The 16,282-nt window shown below is 55.2% G+C and overlaps 3 protein-coding genes across 6 annotated transcripts; 1 reads left to right on the forward strand and 2 right to left on the reverse strand.

Moving 5' to 3' along the window:
- The first annotated feature begins 478 nt into the window (after positions 1-478).
- On the forward strand, positions 479-3,857 carry Cd63 (CD63 molecule). Of its 2 annotated transcripts, none has more exons than XM_036169856.1 (8): positions 479-676; positions 1,406-1,482; positions 2,385-2,573; positions 2,737-2,811; positions 2,902-2,997; positions 3,116-3,256; positions 3,448-3,531; positions 3,691-3,857. In XM_036169856.1, the coding sequence occupies exons 2-8, from the start codon at positions 1,417-1,419 to the stop codon at positions 3,754-3,756; spliced, it is 717 nt and encodes a 238-aa protein (XP_036025749.1). In that variant the 5' UTR covers positions 479-676; positions 1,406-1,416; the 3' UTR covers positions 3,757-3,857. The 2 variants fall into 2 exon arrangements, with proteins under 2 accessions (XP_036025749.1, XP_036025748.1); XM_036169855.1 differs by lacking the exon at positions 479-676 and adding an exon at positions 859-933.
- A 742-nt stretch (positions 3,858-4,599) lies between these two features.
- Positions 4,600-10,691, reverse strand: Rdh5 (retinol dehydrogenase 5). 2 transcript variants are annotated; one of them, XM_036170185.1, is made up of 5 exons: positions 9,991-10,691; positions 9,094-9,433; positions 8,713-8,971; positions 5,102-5,265; positions 4,600-4,913 (listed from the first exon to the last, which is right to left on the reverse strand). In XM_036170185.1, the coding sequence occupies exons 1-5, from the start codon at positions 10,039-10,041 to the stop codon at positions 4,690-4,692; spliced, it is 1,038 nt and encodes a 345-aa protein (XP_036026078.1). In that variant the 5' UTR covers positions 10,042-10,691; the 3' UTR covers positions 4,600-4,689. The 2 variants fall into 2 exon arrangements, with proteins under 2 accessions (XP_036026078.1, XP_036026079.1); XM_036170186.1 differs by having other exon boundaries at positions 9,094-9,438.
- Positions 10,692-10,738: 47 nt separating this feature from the next.
- Positions 10,739-14,519, reverse strand: Bloc1s1 (biogenesis of lysosomal organelles complex 1 subunit 1). Of its 2 annotated transcripts, none has more exons than XM_036170187.1 (4): positions 14,290-14,519; positions 13,644-13,716; positions 11,370-11,502; positions 10,739-10,918 (listed from the first exon to the last, which is right to left on the reverse strand). In XM_036170187.1, exons 1-4 carry the CDS (start codon positions 14,399-14,401, stop codon positions 10,808-10,810), a joined length of 429 nt encoding a protein of 142 aa, XP_036026080.1. In that variant the 5' UTR covers positions 14,402-14,519; the 3' UTR covers positions 10,739-10,807. The 2 variants fall into 2 exon arrangements, with proteins under 2 accessions (XP_036026080.1, XP_036026081.1); XM_036170188.1 differs by having other exon boundaries at positions 14,341-14,518.
- Between the last annotated feature and the right edge of the window lie 1,763 nt (positions 14,520-16,282).

Consider the following 16,282-nt stretch of genomic DNA (forward strand, 5'->3'; position numbering starts at 1 on the left):
GGAACTCGCTCTGTAGACCGGGCTGGCCTCGAACTCACTGAGCCCAGTGTGCCGGGATTAAAGTCGTGATTAAAGCGCGGTGGCTTCGCCGTTTCTGAAGAGAATAAGGAACAGGATGGGGAAGTCTATTCGAGAAAAGCTTTGCTAGCCTCAGTGTCCTTTCTTCAGGAGCGCAGACTTTGTTAATCTTTTCCAGAAGGAGGGCCCAGGCTCTGACGTGTTATAATGGACGGGAGGAATGGCTCTAGGCAAGGAGCCCCAGTAAACGCAGAAGTTGGGGCCAGAAGAGCCTAGTCTAGAATGCCGGGAGACTCCTGAGCCGTGAAGCCAGGGGCTTTCTCAAAGTGTTCGTTCTGGCCACACCCAGTTCCAGCCAACCCACAACCTTCGGCGGCCGGGGAGGGGGGCGGGGGGCTCGAACTAGGACGGAGCGGGACGGTGGTGGTTCGTGCGCTCGGTGGGTGCCGAGGTCTGCAGAAGCCCGTGTGGACGCTTTGCCTCATCTGCCCACGGGCAAGCCTGGGCTGCCTGCCCCCTCCGTGCCTTGGGCTCCACCTCGCCTACCCAGCGTTCCCCAACCCGAGAGAACCGGCCGCCGCCGCCGCCGCCGCCGCCGCGGGGTTGCAGAAGGGACCCCGGGCACCCTGAGGTCCAGCTCCGGGCTCCAGCTTTCCGGGTAGGGGCCACGTGGCCCGGTCGGGGCGGAGGGCTCGGGCGCCCCCCTCGTCAGCCCCGGTGACTCAGGCCGCCGCAGCTGTTCCCGCGTCACATGAGGGAGGCTGGCGGCCACCCCGCGGGGGAGGGGGCTGGCTGGAGCCGGGGCGGGGCGCGCGCAGGCGGGGCGCAGGCGGGCGGGCGGGCCGGGGCGCGGGGGCCGCGGAGACGGCGGCTGACCCGCGGCGGGAGAGCACGGTGGGACGTCGGGGAGCGCAGGTGAGGCTGGGGCAGGCGCGGGCCCCCGCCGAGGGACCCCCGGCCCCCCGAAAGCGTCGGCAGCGCCGCGCCGCGCCATGGCTCCGCGCCCGCCCCTGGGCTCCGGGAGCAACTTCGCCGCCTCGAAGTTCGCGACGCCCGCGGGGGCGCTAGCCGCGCCGCCTGCCGACGGAGGGAGGCCCGGGGTCCGGGGTCCCGGCTCCGGCGGGGGTCGGGGTCCGCCCCGAGCGCGGCCGCGCCCTCCCCTCCGTGCGCCCCGGGACCCCGAGGCCGCGCCCCCACCCCCGGCCGCCCGGCGCGCGCGGAGGGGGCAGGGAGACGTGGATCCGACCGACCGCGGGTTTCCGGGTGGGAAGGGCTGCGGTGGGGGCCGCGCAGGGCAGGCTGCGAGGGCCGGCGGCGCGGAGCTGCGGAGCCCGTGCCCCCTCGGCGGCCTGCTCTCGCTAATCCCCCGTGCTTTGCGCCGCCCCAGGCCCAGCAGCCATGGCGGTGGAAGGAGGAATGAGGTGTGTCAAGTTTTTGCTCTACGTTCTTCTGCTGGCCTTCTGCGTGAGTCCTGGGGGGCCGGGGCCGGGGCGGGGGGGACGGAGAGGGACGGACGGGGCGCGCCGGCGGGGTGCGGGGAGCCTGGCAGCGGGAGCCGCGAGGGGCGAGGGACCCGGGAATGAAGGCAGCTGGAGGCCAGATGTGGAAGGAAAGCCTGAAGAAAGGGCCAAAGGCGGGACGCACCCCCCCCCCCCCCGAGTTTGGGCAGAGAACGGCCACCCTAGATGGACAGCACCGCCGCCCAACCCCCTCCTGGCCCTTCCTGTCCGGTGACCCAACCATTTGTGATATGGGGTAGTGGGGCAACCTGCCAACGGTCTGATGGTATCGCCACGGGGCTTACCCCCACTCCCCACCCTGTTTATTCCTATCTCTTCTCGATCCTCCCATCTAGTTGGGGGAAGGAAGGGCTCTGTCCACCCACCTTCCTTTGCTCCCTCCTCGCTGGCCTAGCTGGCCCTAGAACCTTAGTCACTGGAGTGAGGGGGCAGTTCTGGGAAAGAGTCTAGTTGGGCATCTGTAGAAAGCACCGCACATCCTGGGGTGAAGAGCTGTTTAAATGACGGCATGCCACCTGTCTGCCCTGAACAACTTCCCAGCCTTCACTGTGGGGCAAGGATGGCCAGACTTCCTTCTCTACAGTCAGCCCTGGAAGTGTTACCACTGTTTTCTGGGTCGGGCGGTGGTGGCGCACTCTTTAATCCCAGCACCGGGGAGGCAGAGGCAGGTGGATCTCTGTGAGTTGGAGGCCAACCTGGTCTCCAGAGCTAGCTCGGGGACAGCCAGGGCTACACAGAGAAACCCTATCTCGAAAAAAACAAGCCAAACATCTGTTTTCTGGGTGGGGGTCAGGTTTGAGGGCTACTGGACGGAGGATCTGACCAAGCCCTCACTTTTCCCCTTAGGCCTGTGCAGTGGGACTGATTGCCATTGGTGTGGCAGTTCAGGTCGTCTTGAATCAGACCATCACCCATGAGACTACGCCTGGCTCCCTGTTGCCTGTGGTCATCATTGCAGTGGGTGCCTTCCTCTTCCTGGTGGCCTTTGTGGGCTGCTGTGGAGCCTGCAAGGAGAACTCCTGTCTTATGACCACAGTGAGTCGGTGTGGGACAGCGTGACTCCTGGGAGTGCCAGAGGGCATTTCTGTGGCGAGGTGGGTGGGTGAGGGACACCAGGAGTGTTCCAGGAATTGACGGGGTCAGAGCAAGCCCTTTAAGTCCAGACTGCACACCCAACTCCTGTCCTGTGCTCCTGCAGTTCGCCGTCTTCCTGTCTCTCATCATGCTTGTGGAGGTGGCTGTGGCCATCGCGGGCTACGTGTTCAGAGACAAGGTAAGTAGGGGACAAGGGGGCCCTGTCTTAGTGACTCTGGGCCTCTAGGGCCTGGATTCTGCTCTCTACAACAGGCTTCCTTGCTCTTAGGTGGAGTCAGAGTTCAGTAAGAACTTCCAGCAGCAGATGCAGAATTACCTTAAGGACAACAACACAGCCATGGTTCTGGACGGGCTGCAGAAAGAAGTGAGTGGGGGCTGGGAAGGCAGGCCGGGAAGGAAGACGGAGAGTGGGGATTGAAGAGTCTGAGGAAGGTGAAGGTTCCACTTGGCCACTTGCCCTCCCTTCCCGCCTCATTCTCTAGTTTGGGTGCTGTGGGGCCAATAACTACACAGACTGGGAGAACATCACTGGTCTGGCCAAGGACCGAGTCCCCGATTCTTGCTGCGTCAACGTTACTGCGGGCTGTGGAATTAATTTCAAGAAATCCACCATCCACACTCAGGTAGGAGGTGGCACTGCACAGGGGCCACTTGGGAAGTGTTTCAGGAGGCAGGAGAGATGCTAATGGAGTCAGGGTTGGGGGTGAGATCTGGGGAGGACAGAGGTTGGGAGAAGGGGGCAGGAGGTCCAGAAGAGAGGTGGGGAGGTAGGCAGGAGTTTCTGCTGGTATTCATGCTTGCCTCGTGCCTTCAGGGCTGCGTGGAGAGTATAGGGGCCTGGCTGAGGAAGAAAATACTTCTGGTGGCAGCAGCAGCTCTGGGCATTGCCTTTGTGGAGGTGAGGTGTGCTGCGGGTCGGGGGTCGGGGGTCGGGGGTCTGAATCCGCCCCGGGCATCTGGGGAGCAGGAGGGACTGGCCTGGAAGAGTGGCCTTTGGATGGGTCTGGGGAAGCAGGCCCTTTCTCCTTCCCACCCTCACGTCCATCTGTCCTTACAGGTCCTGGGAATCATCTTCTCCTGCTGTCTGGTGAAGAGTATCCGAAGTGGCTATGAAGTCATGTAGGGTTGGGGGGGGGGGGTCCTGGTCCTTTTCCATCTTTTCATCTAAGGGAGTGGATTCTCCAGGTTTTTCAATTAAACGGATTATTTTTTCAGACCTAAAAAGGAGGTGGTCTCAGTTTATCTTAGAGTGATGGATGCCCCCTTCCTTAGGCACATTCGGGGGAGTTTGGGAAAGGAGCATCTTGTTGGTGGGGATCTGAGGAGGACTGAGTACTCTCCCTGACCCTGGCTTGTGTTGCCTGCTGAGCCTTTGGTGTCCTGGAGTATTTGTGAGGCCGTCCCCTGCATAAGTCAAAGGGATTTTCCACAAGGGGCCTACGTGGTAAAGCCTGGCCTGTGTCTATTTGGACAACTTTTTGGCCCTCTGATTCTCTGAGGGCCAGCAGACTCCTCCCCCTCAGTCCTCAAGGAGACCAGGCTCCTTTTAGAATGGTTCAGTTGCTTGTCTCGAGACCTGTGTGGCCACTGTCCCCGATTCTTGCCGTAGATAATAGGGGAATTTAAGTATTTCTTTCACGGAAGCCACCCAGTCCTGCCCTGACCATTTTCGTCACCTTCTGTCCCTGGAAACATTAGATAATGCCGCGCCAGGTGCAAACGAATGCTCACTACCCCACATAGAAACACCGGACAGAAGTGCCCTCTGGTGGCCATCTCTTCAAGTGCAGCTCCAAAGAGCATCTCTAAGTGTAGCGCAGGTCCTTACACCCCCCAGTGGACACCACAAGTTTTGCAGGCACCAAAGGGGACAGAGAGTTCCAGCCCTAAGCAGTTTAGGGATTTTAGATACTAAATCTTGCCAGGCTCCCACAGGTACCTTCATTTCTGCCCACCTATTTTGCCTTTTAAAGCAATACATATTTATTGAGAGCCGACTCCGTGCCAGGAACCAGGCAGCACCAGAGTGGAGACAGATGTGAATGGAGAGCTGGCATCAGTCAGTTGACTGGGCAGGCTGAGGAAGGACCCAGGTGAGCACAGCATCCACCAGGCTGGCTGGAAGGTAGGAGGCAGGCAGCCAGAGCAGCTTGGCATCCCAGCCTGGGCTGTAGCGGGTTCGGGGGTGACGAGCAGTTAGGGCATGCTCCAGGCAGCTGGTCACCTTGGTCAGGTCCGGGTCACAGATCAGGTTCATGATGCGTCGCTGCACCTGGAGATCTTGGAAGATGCTTGTAGTTAGCTCCCTGCTTCCCTCCATCCCATCTTAGGCTGTCTTACAGATCACCAGCCCAGTTTGGGGCGTGGTACCACCTCTCTCTGCCTGCCCTTTTCCTCCCTACGAGGCCTGGCCTTTCTGGCCCTCTCTTTTTCCCCGTCATGCACTCAGTATGTGCCCAGCTACTCACAAGAAGGGAGGAAGGCTTCCCCATAGTGGGCCTGTGTAGCTGGTGGTAATCGTGCCCAACAAGCCTTCAGGGTGTTCTCCAGACTCTCCAGGTTGGTCACAGGGGTTTGGAAGAAGCCAGGCTCCACAATGGAGACTCGTACTCCAAATGGAGCCATGTCCCGCCTGGAGGGTGGGCAGAAAGGTTTCTGGGGTTTTTTTTAGCTGAGGACTGAACCCAGGGCCTTGCGCTTGCTAGGCAAGCACTCTACCACTGAACTAAATCCCCAACCCGGTTTCTGAGTTTATACTCTAGTTTCCAGGAGTGAGGGATCTAAGATGGAAAGGTGTCAACAGTATAGGGACACGTGTCCTGACAGAAAAGGCTACTGCCGGTTGGGCTATGCATGGTAGGTAAGCGACTGAGCCACACCGTCACCAGCCGAGGGGAGGTATCTTCACTTTGTTTTCCTTGTATTTTCTTTATAAAAAAAAAAATCATTATATATAATTTATATGTGTATTGCATGAGTTGATGTGCACCATGTGTGTGCAGGAACCTTCACTGGTCAGAAGGCGTCAGATCCCTTGCAACTGGAGTTACAGGCTGTTATGAACCTCCTTGTAGGTGCTGGGAACTAACCCTGGGTCCTCTGCAAGAGCAGGAATCACTGTTATCCTCAGAGTCATCTCTCTGGCCCCTTGTTTTTATTTTCTGAGACAAGGTCTCATGTAGCCCAGGCTAGCCTTGAACTCCTGGTAACTTCTGTCTTTACCTTCTATGTGTTTGGATTATAGGTGTGAACCATCATGATAGTCTGGATATTTCTCTCTCACTTTTTAAATTTTATTTTATGAGACCGGGTCTCACTATGTAGCCTAGGCTAATCTTGAACTTCCACTTTAAAAAAATTGTATTTTTTGTATTTACGTGCATGCGCACGTGCACATCACTGTTCATTGTCTGGATGTCAGAGTTCAACTTAGTTTTCTCCCACCATGTATGTCCACTGAATTCAGGATGTCTTAACTGCCCAGCCACTTTGCTGGCTTGAAAATTTTTTTATTTTTATGAGATAGGCTTTCATGTAGCTTGAACTTGCTATGAAGTAGAAGCTGGCCTTGAAAGTGCTGGGACTATAGGCCTATACCACCATGCAGAGAGGAAGAGGCACGGGGAGGGAGGAGGGAGAGAGACAGAGAGTGTGTGTGTATGAGAGAGACAGATGGAAGGGGAGAGGGAGAGAGAATGCATCTTGTTTTGTAGTCCAGGCTGGCCTCAAGCCCCTGCCTCAACTTCCCTGGTCTTGGAATTATGGATGGATCTCACTGTGCCACCTCTATTGTATATTTTCCTCTGACAACTAGATTAATGGTTAGCAAGCTTTATTATGTTTTTCCTTTGGTGGTGGTGGGTGCTTGGGGTCAAACCTAAAGCCTCATGCTGGTGATGTAGTCCAGAGTAATGTTGCACTCAGGATCCTTCCATCTTAGCATCCTGTTCCCTTCTTCAAAACAATTCATGTAAATGTGTACATGTGTGAGTCTCTGAAAAAGGGGGCCTCGTGTCACGTGGGTATGGGCCCTCATGATTACATGGCAGTCTTAATTGGTGAGCCTTTCCCTACCCCATCCCTTACTTTTTCTTAATAGTAAATCTTACTTATTTTTGAGACAGGGTTTCTCTGTGGTATTTTGGTGCCTGTCCTGGAACTCACTCTGTAGACCAGGCTGGCCTCGAACTCACAGAGATCCACCTGCCTCTGCTGGGATTAAAGGCGTGTGCCACCACTGCCCGGCCTTAATAGTAAATTTTAAGGTACTACAGGCCAGACAAAATTAGTGTTTTTACTTATTTGCTATCATGTAGCCCTGGCTGGACCAGAACTTGCTTTGTAGACCAGAATGGCCTTGAGCTCACAGAGATACTCCTGCCTCTGCCCTGAGTGCTGGGATTAAAGGCGTGCACCACAATACCTGGCAAAATTAATGTACTTACATAACCATTTACAATGTAACTGTTGAATAAAAACCACTATTAGCCCGAAGGCAGCTGAGCCCGTCCAGGTGATAGCTGCAGGCTGCCAGTTCTCGATCTACAGCCTCATTCTGTAGCTTCCGAAACATGTGCTTGAGTCCTGAGTCTGGTGTGAGGGGTCTAGACTGGTATTAGCTGGTAGGTGACTGGATGGTTGGAGGAGGGGTCCATCCCACTGCCCTGCTCTGGCCTGGGTAGAGATCCCAGTGTCCCTGTGTTCCACGATGCTGACTGGAAGAACGGGAGGGGCGTGGTGATGAAGGCAACCCTCCTCACTAGTCGGGCTCCACCGGAACAACTTGGGCTTCTGTTCCAAACTGAGATGGCTCCCACGGTCCTCTGAGCGTCTTGGTAGTCTCTCCAACTTGGAATGTTATTGTTTAAACTGTTATGTAAGGCCTACGTGGAGGCCTTGTCTGTGATCCAGCACTTGGATAGTGAGTTTGAGGCCAGTCTGGGCTACAAAGTGACCCCCTGTCTTTAAAAAAAAAAGACAGGAGAGCTGACTCAGAGGGTAAGAGCATTAGCTGCTCTCCCAGAGGACCAGGGTTCAATTCCCAACACCCACATGACAGTTCCAGTGGATCTGATACCTCACATAGACATACATTCAGGCCAAACACCAATACACATAAAAATTAAAAAAGGGGGGGGGGCTTCTGGTCTATATAGTAAGACCCTGTCTCAAAAATGAGGGGCAGACCTGGCCTAGGGGCATGTCTCCACGCTCCTACTAAGTAGCCCTATAGTAATGGCTATTCATGTGGAACGGTCAAGATCGTGAAGTGAAAAAGTATTAGTTTTTCTACTATTAATGTGACATGAGGGGCTGGTGAGGCGGCTCATCAAGTAAGGCCTTTTACCATCCACCCTCATCACCTCAGGAAGAGAACAGACTCCCGGAAGCTTACTTCGACCTGTACGCCATAGTACCTATTCATGCGTGCATGCATACACAGAATGTGTGTGTGTGTGTGTGTGTGTGTGTGTGTGTGTGTGTGTGTGTAAGTAAATGCCATTTAAAAATGAACGACATAAAACTTTCCCCAACACACCTCACTTTGCTCTGAACCCCCAGGAAGCCAGCCTCACTCTGATCTAACAGACCTGGAAGAAAAAACCAGAGAGAAATAACCTGGTTGGGGTGTGGTGGCTCACACCTGTAATCCCAGCGCTCAAGAGGCTGAGGTAGGAGGATTGCCAGGAATTTGGGGCCAGCCTGGACTACAGAGTGCAACCCTGACTCAAAAAAACAAGTAACCTGCCTGGTGTGGTGTGCACACCTTTAAGCCCAGCTCTGGGGAGGCAGAGGCAGGCTGATTCCTGATTTCAGGTGAGTTCCAGGTCAGTCAGGATGACACAGTGAGACTTGTCTCAATTCAACACACACACACACACACACACACACACACACACACACACACAGAGAGAGAGAGTAAGCTATTTAAGGACACAGTTTGTAGGTGATATAACCCTGTGTCTTCTTCCATTTCCCCTATGTTCTAATTCCCCTGGCCTGTGCCAGCATCCAGTATACCTGTCTGAGTAGGATCCCTCTCCCTCTCCAGGCTGGGCCTGGAGCTGTGCACCCTCACCTCAGGCTGTCAGAGAAGGCCTCCAGGCCAAACTTGGAAACACAGTAGCCCCCGCCATTGGCTGCTAGACGACCCAGGACACTGGTGATGTTGACCACCCGGCCCCGGGCCTGTTGTAGCAGGGGTAGCAGGGCAAGAGTGACCCCAATGGGACCCAGCGTGTTCACGTTCAGCACGCGCTGGAAATCATCCCGTGTCAGCCATGGTGTAGGTCCGATGATACCAGCCACACCAGCATTATTCACCAGACCAAAGAGCCCTGTGAGGAGATGACAGACATAGGGTGGGGGTTTTGTAGAGGTGAGGCATTCTATGTTTCCTTCCTGGGAGGATTTGAACCCCATGCCTCCCCCACAGCCTCAGTGACTCCACTGCACTCACCAGTTTCTCCAACATGTGTCTTCACCCACTTGGCAACCTGCTGGACATTCTGGGGATCAGTGATATCCAGCAGTGTTGTGTGGAGGCGGGAGGAGGCCATCTGCTGTAGGTCTTCTGCCCCGGAGGGGGTCAGGCAGCTGGCCAGGACTTGGAAGCCTTTCTGGTCAAGGTGCAGTGCCAGAAGGCGCCCAAAGCCCGAGTCACAGCCAGTGATGAAGATGAAGGCATGGCTGGCAGGCAGTCTCTGTTGGTCTCTGAGCAACCACAGCACTGTCCACAGCAAGCCACCAAGAAGCAGGGGCAGCCACATGGTTAGATGCGATGCCCTGCAGATGGCAGCCTAGACTGGGCAGGAAAGCCTGTCACCTCCTCTGCCCCGTTAGCCTGGCCCCTGACATCTACTTTGCGGGAAATGGCCAGTCTGAGGAGACAAATCAAGAAACTATCTGCTTTGCAGATGACTGGCAAGCTATGGCTTATTGTGCAAAACAGACGTGGGCAAACATCATCTTTGTAGCTAATGAAACAAACCTGAGCTGGTCCTGTGTGCAAACGTGTTGTGTGGGAGCAGAGGGACCTGGATTACGATTGTACCTTCTACTAATCCAGGGACATCATAACCCTCTGGATGCATGCTTTCCCTGCTTTTAGAACCAAGAGCCCTGCATTTCAGTCCTGGTGGCCTCAAAGTTACTGTGCCAGGCTGGGCACATTTACTCTGTCTTGGAACCCATTTTCTCATTTAGCAAATTGAGCTACAATACCCACCAGGCCCGGTGTTGTGGAAGATCAAAGGGATGACATTAGGACAATGCTCAAAGCTTGAATCTTGAATGATCAATGCCATCCCTAGCTGGTCTTTTTTATAGCACCCCACCCCCACAACCCCTTACGTACCTCTGGGGAAAGCTGGCAGGCACACAATGTGTGAAGCTGTAGCATTTTCATCTGCTTAAGAGACTTTGCTCTCGGACTTCCCAGGCTCCCACACTAGCTACAGCTAAGGCCAAAGTCTGGAGGGGTGGACTCTTGCTGTGGAGCAGGACTGTTAAGTGTTTGTATGTTTGTGGGGTGAGGGCAGTGGTGAGGAGGAGGAGCTAAGAGGCTGAAGCCTGCCTGGCTGAAGCTAGGTTTTGGCAGAGGGCAGTTCTGCCCAGGCCCCCGCTAGGCGGCCTTTCTCAGCCTGGGCTCCTGACCATCTATACCACTGTCGCCTAGGAGGTGGGAACTACCAAGGATGGCAGCTGCCCCTCTCTGTGGGTGGCCCTGGATCTGTCATTTTTCTTCCTTCTCAGCCCTCAAGTGCCCCCAAGAATTAATCTCCCACCTGGCCCAGACTCATGACACTGCTTAGTGGCAGCCCGGAAAGCACATGAGCGTGTGGTGAGGCAGAGAGCCAGAGCTGAGGACTAGGTCTGCTCCCTGCCTTAATTCTTCTCTGTAGGGAAGCAGAAAGTTTTGAGCACAGGCCTCCTCTGGGCAGGCATGAGGACACTTTCTGCTCAGCTGAAAGTCACCTGCACCAGGTTCAAGGGCAGGCGTAGGAAGAGGAATGCTGTCACCCTCCACAAGTTATGAGTCCACAGGGAAACCACCTTGGACCCCCCCACCATACAGGAGCTAGTGACTTGTCAGACACACCACACAGAATGGAAGCTTGTGTTTTATTGATGGCCTTACCAGTCCCCCTCTCGTCTGGGAGGCTGGAGAGAGGCTAGGACGGGGCAGACTGAAGCTGCCCTTTGTAGACGTATTCCAGGGCAGTGGCAATGGTGCGCATGTCCAGCTCGATACTCCGAGCCCAGTTCTCCACATCCCCAATTTCCTGGCGAGGGGGAGAAGAGATTGGAGGCCAGGAATCAGGGTGGGGTAGATTATGCCTCCTAGGCTGAGGTCGCTTATTCAGATACACCAACTGCTTTTGTCTGCCTGTCTGTCTGTCTTTGAGATGGACTACTGCAACATTGCTCAGGTTGGTTTCCACTCTTGGGCTCAAGCTACCCTCCTTCTACAACCTCCAGAGTAGCTGGTACAACGGGTCTGTGTACCCTTTGAGGGTTTTCTGGAGAGCTAGGGATTGAACCCAGGGCCCTGAACATGTCACTGAGCCACTTCTCAAGATCCTGCCTCTTTTTCTAGCTTTTCGGACACCAGAAGGAGTATCTGGAGCCACTCCCTCCCCACTTTGTCATTAACCTTAGGTCTGCAGCAGCTGTGAGACTGAAGACAGCCAATGGGGCTCAGATAAAGGCAGCGATGTGCTGGGTGGGGCTCACCTTAAGTGCCTGGTTGAAGTTCTCCACCATTCCAATCCACTGGCCTGTCTGCTTGGCAAACTGGGCAGCCTGGACCTGTAGGGTCTTCACCTCATGGTCCAGCTTCCTCTGGTTCATGTAGGCCTGGGCCACACTAAAGGTTAGAGAAGGAAGGATGTCAGCTTATCCAGTATGGGGGGTGTGTGTCTTTAGGGCCCATTACAGGGGTGGGAGATGAGCCAAGAGGTAGGGCTGGGGAAGCCTTGGGATTCTGGCCCTTTCTGGATGTGACCCAAATGAAGCAGGCTCCTTCCTCCAACCCTAGGGTTCCCAAGAAAGCCAGTTTGGGAGCTGACTAGAAACATACCATTTCTTATCCTCTCAAGGAGTCTCTGTAGCTGAGATGGGGTAGGGAGGGTTAACCGGGGGATATCCCTGAGGAAGAAGCTTGGGAGGGAGAGGGGGGCGTGGGAAAATGCAGCAGCAGGGACACATCTGGCAGTGATTTGAAGCGCAGTGATCTCTGCAAGAAGTTGGGAAGGAAATCAGGCCCCTCCCTGAATCTGGGGTGGGATGGGAGAGTAAACCCCCTCCTTAGTAACCCTGGGTCAAATAAGCCTATCCCAAGAGATTTTCTTGTCTCTTCCCCCCCTTTTGAGACAGGGTCTTTCTCTCTCTCTCTCTCTCTCTCTCTCTTTTTTTTTTTTCTGGAACTGAGGACCGAACCCAGGGCCTTGCCCTTGCTAGGCAAGTGCTCTACCTCTGAGCTAAATCCCCAACCCCGAGACAGGGTCTTATGTAGCCCAGGATGACCTCAAAGCTTGCTATGGGGATGAAGCTGGCCTTGACCTAATCCTTCTGCCTCTACTGTCCAAGTGCTGGGATTACAGGCATGTGGGCATCTGCTATCACACCCAACTCTCACACACCTATATACTCCTTCCAGTTCAAAGATGAGTGAACACACACACACACACACACACACACACACACACACACACACTCCTGTCCTTGCTCCAGGCAATACTTCTTTCCTGCTCAGTCAGACTGCTGGCTGTGGTTACCATCATACCATGGGTTGGTGCTCCATCTCCCACCAGTGATTTTGCTTGGCCTTTTGTGTGATCACTGTTCCCTCTCTTATTAGCAGATGACCTTTTCATTCCCTATCCCAAAGCTCTAGGTCAGTAAGGAGACTCCACATCCGGTGCTGCCACCCACTGGAATGTGTGGGGGCAGAGGAGGCAAAGGGTGTTGGGGGGGGGGGGTCCAAGAAAGTGGGCAGGGCACCTGACAAGGGCTGAGACACACTAAGCCTTTGTTTCATTTTCTGGAGACTAGGAGCTGTGGGTAGCAGCACAAAACCCTTTCTAATCTGGATTTGGCTTAGCTGCCCTCTAAGCTTGAAAGTGGGGTGGCGTACAGCAAGTAATGGAAAAGAGAGAAGTCCAGCCAGCCTCACAAATGGTAGCAAAGGAGGTGCCAGTGTGGGAGTCTTGAGAGAAGAGAGCTGTCTGGAGACAAAGGAGACCAGAGGCCCCAACCACAGCCATTTCCCCCTGATCTCCCCTCAGATGAGTAATGGAGATGACCCTTCCCCCTGCCTGCATGACTCCCTTGGATGACTCAGTTGCTGGGTCGACAACCAAGCTCTGCTACGTGCCTGTGCCTCGAGTGGAAGGCATAGTTCGTGCCTCCTTGCTTCCCGTAACGGACTATCAAGTCACCATCTCTGCACTCTTATGAGTCACACAGGTCCAGGAAATCTTTTCGAGTCTTTGGCTATCCCTGGCCTTCTCATTTAGGGTTGAGGTGGCTGGTAGGGGCCCTGGAGACCCAGAAGGAAGGGAAAGGACAGCCTGGTTGTCACAGCTCTTGGCATCAGTGCTTCCTCACTTCTACCAGCTGTACCGCCTCCTTCCTGCCAGCTGATGTCCAGGCTGTCCAGAGAGTAGGAGGTGAGGAAGGAAAGGGGGTATGTGGTGAGAGAGGCTGGCCTTCCCTCCCACCCAAGTGACAGCTGGACTTAACAGGGTGAATCGAGCTGGCCAGATGGCATCAAGTTGTGCCAGGGACGTTAGTCTGGGGAGGGGATTCTGGCTGCTTTCTCAACCGCTGCAGCTGCTTAGGGGTCAAAGCTGACTCAAGTCTCCACGAAGTTACATTAGGCGGGGTGGGGGTGGGGTGGGGGAAGCCAGGGGTGTGACTGGGGCACCCGGATCCCTCAGGAGGGTGGCCCAGGCCTTGTCTGACCAGGGCGGATGGAGGAAACGAGATGGGGGCTGAGCTTCGTACCCCACGTTGAGGTGATCCACCAAAGCTTCGGTCAGGCAGGTCGCTGCGGTGATGGCCTCTTGCCTCCTCTTCTCTGGGGAAGGGGAAAGGGGTTGGAGCAGACTTCGTGTTGGAGAGGGGGCGCCCATGAGCTCCCCATGCACGCACGCACGCACTTACTACTCTTCTGGAAACTGCCCACTAACGTCAGACCTCTAAAAAGGGGACCTCACATACCCGGAATAAACCAAACCCCTTTATTCTGGAGGTGAGGAAGCTGGCACCCTGGGCGGGGAAGGGACTCGCTCGGGCGCTCCCCAGACACCCCTTCTCCACGACTTTGGGCAGCGGACTGCTAACTCCTCCCGTCCCGAGGCCGGGTTCCAACAGCGGCGGTGGCAGACCCGCTGGAACCGGGCCACGGGGCGGTCCCCGGATCCCGCCCACTTCCGGGCCGAGAGGCTGCCTGGGCCAATGGGCACCGAGCGTCAAGAGCCAGGGGCGGGGCGCAGACCCCCGCCTGGGCGGGGCTCGGAGAGCCGCCGAAGGGGCCCGGTCGGTGCCGAGGGGACCAGAGCGGGCTGGCAAGGGGCCGGGGTTCCCAGAAGTGCCGCCCGAACCCCCTGCCCAGCGCTCGGGGCCCCCGCCCCTTGATCCGGGAGGTTACCCGAGGTCCGGGCCTCCTGCAGAAGCCAGGCCGCGGCCCCGGAGCGCTCACCCTGCAGCTCCTTGCGTTCGTTCTGCTTGGCCTGGTGTTCTTTGAGCAGGCGGGACAGCATGGTGGAACCTGGCTCGGGGTGTGTGGGCACAACGGGCCCCTCCCTCGGGCTGCGGGAGCCGGATTGCGCCTGGGCTCCCGCGGGGCGGCGTCACGTGATCGCAGCGCCACGTGACCCGGGGAGCCGCCCTCTCCTTTCCGCGCTGGGTCGTCGGTAGTGAATATCTAAGGGAGGGAAGTGGAGGCTTGGCCGGGGGTGGTGAGCTGCTCTTTTAACCGGGCTGATTATTTTTCAGGGCTGGAAGCGCTTCCCCCGTTTATTTAGCTGAAGAGTTAGTTTTCACACGCGCTGGCTGTCAGGCCCCGAGAGGGCTGGTGTCCTGCTGTCCATCCCGGATCTGTTACTGGGGTAGCAGAGCTCTCCGAACTCATTGAAATTCTTTTCCTTCCCTCGCTTTACTTCCTGGCACTGCTGGCCGGTTCCCACTGGATTCCCAGTTTCCTCTCGCTGGAAGAGAACGCTTTCTTCTTCTCCCCCAGCCCTCTGGTCCTCCCACCACCAAGGTTCCCGTAGCTCTGGGTGATCACGACAGTGAAGCATTTTAAGGCACCTTCAGCGGCCTTCTAGGGAGCTTTGCTCCTGTTGCGGGCTGCGAGCGGTGACTGTGCAAAGCCCATCCTTGTCCTTTTGTGGTCAGGGAATGCGAGCCCATGTTAGTCGTGGCAGAAGCCTGAGTGCTACAGCCACAGTGAAAGGTAAATTATGCAACGGCTCTCCAAGGAGGAATGCTTCCAGGATTAATTCCAACAAGAAAAATTATAAACATCATCAATTTATTGCTGTTGTTACAATCTGTCTCTGTCTCTTTCTCTGCTTCCCTGCCTCCCACCCTGTGGTCTGTCTGTCTGACTCCCTATGCTTTTCAGGATGACTTGTAATTCAGGAACCTTCTGCTTCAGCCTCGCAAGCAACTGGGGCTCTGGGGTGCATTACAAGTGTGCAGGCATACCCCGGCGTGGTGGCGCACGCCTTTGATCTTAGCACTCTGGAGGCAGAAGCAGGGGGATCTCTGTGGATTCGAGGATGGCCTGGTTTACACATATAGCGAACTCTAGGACAGCTAGGACTACACAGAGAGATCCTGTGTCAAAGCAAAATCAAACGAACGAACTAACGAACCACAAGACACCAAATGTGGAGACATGCTGGGCATTTGGTCAATTTGCTTACCCACTCAATAATAGTTTTATTGTTAAAAGGTGATTAGATTAATATTTAGCTGATGCAAACCTGTCAGGAGTTCTGAGGTGGAAGAATGGGGAGTTCTAGATCAGTTTGGGCTACAAGACCCTGTTCTGTACTCCCAATTAAAAAGAGAAAAGAAAAAAAAAAAAACCTAACCAACCAACCAAAGACCAGCCGTGCATGGTGGCATACGCCTTTAATCCCAGCACTCCAGAGGGACAGGCAGGTGGATCTTTGTGAGTTGGAGGCCAGCCTGGTCTACAGAGCGAGTTCCAGGACAGCAGGGTTTCACAGAGAAACCTTGTCTCTGCTGAAATTTTGTAGTAAGAGTTGAGAATTATTGATCCATTGGTGTATTTAGCTATTTTATTTATTTATTTTGTGTGTGTGTGTGTGTGTGTGTGTATGTATGTGTGTGTGTGTGTGTGTGTGTGTGTGTGTGTATGTGTGTGTGTGTGTGTGTGTGTGTGTGTGTGTGGTGGTGATATAGGCCATGGTGTACATGTTGAGGTCAGAACATAACTTTAGGGAGTTAGTATTTCTGTCTCTCTCTCTCTTTTTTGTTTTTTTCCAGACAGTGTTTCTCTGTGTAGCTCTGGCTGCCCTAGGATTTGCTCTGGCCTTGAAGTCACAGGGATCTGCCTGCCTCTGCCCCCTGGGGCCCTGGGATTAAAGGTATTCGCCACCACTGCCTGG

Source organism: Onychomys torridus, chromosome 20 (assembly GCF_903995425.1).
Source record: "Onychomys torridus chromosome 20, mOncTor1.1, whole genome shotgun sequence".
NCBI lineage: Eukaryota > Metazoa > Chordata > Mammalia > Rodentia > Cricetidae > Onychomys > Onychomys torridus.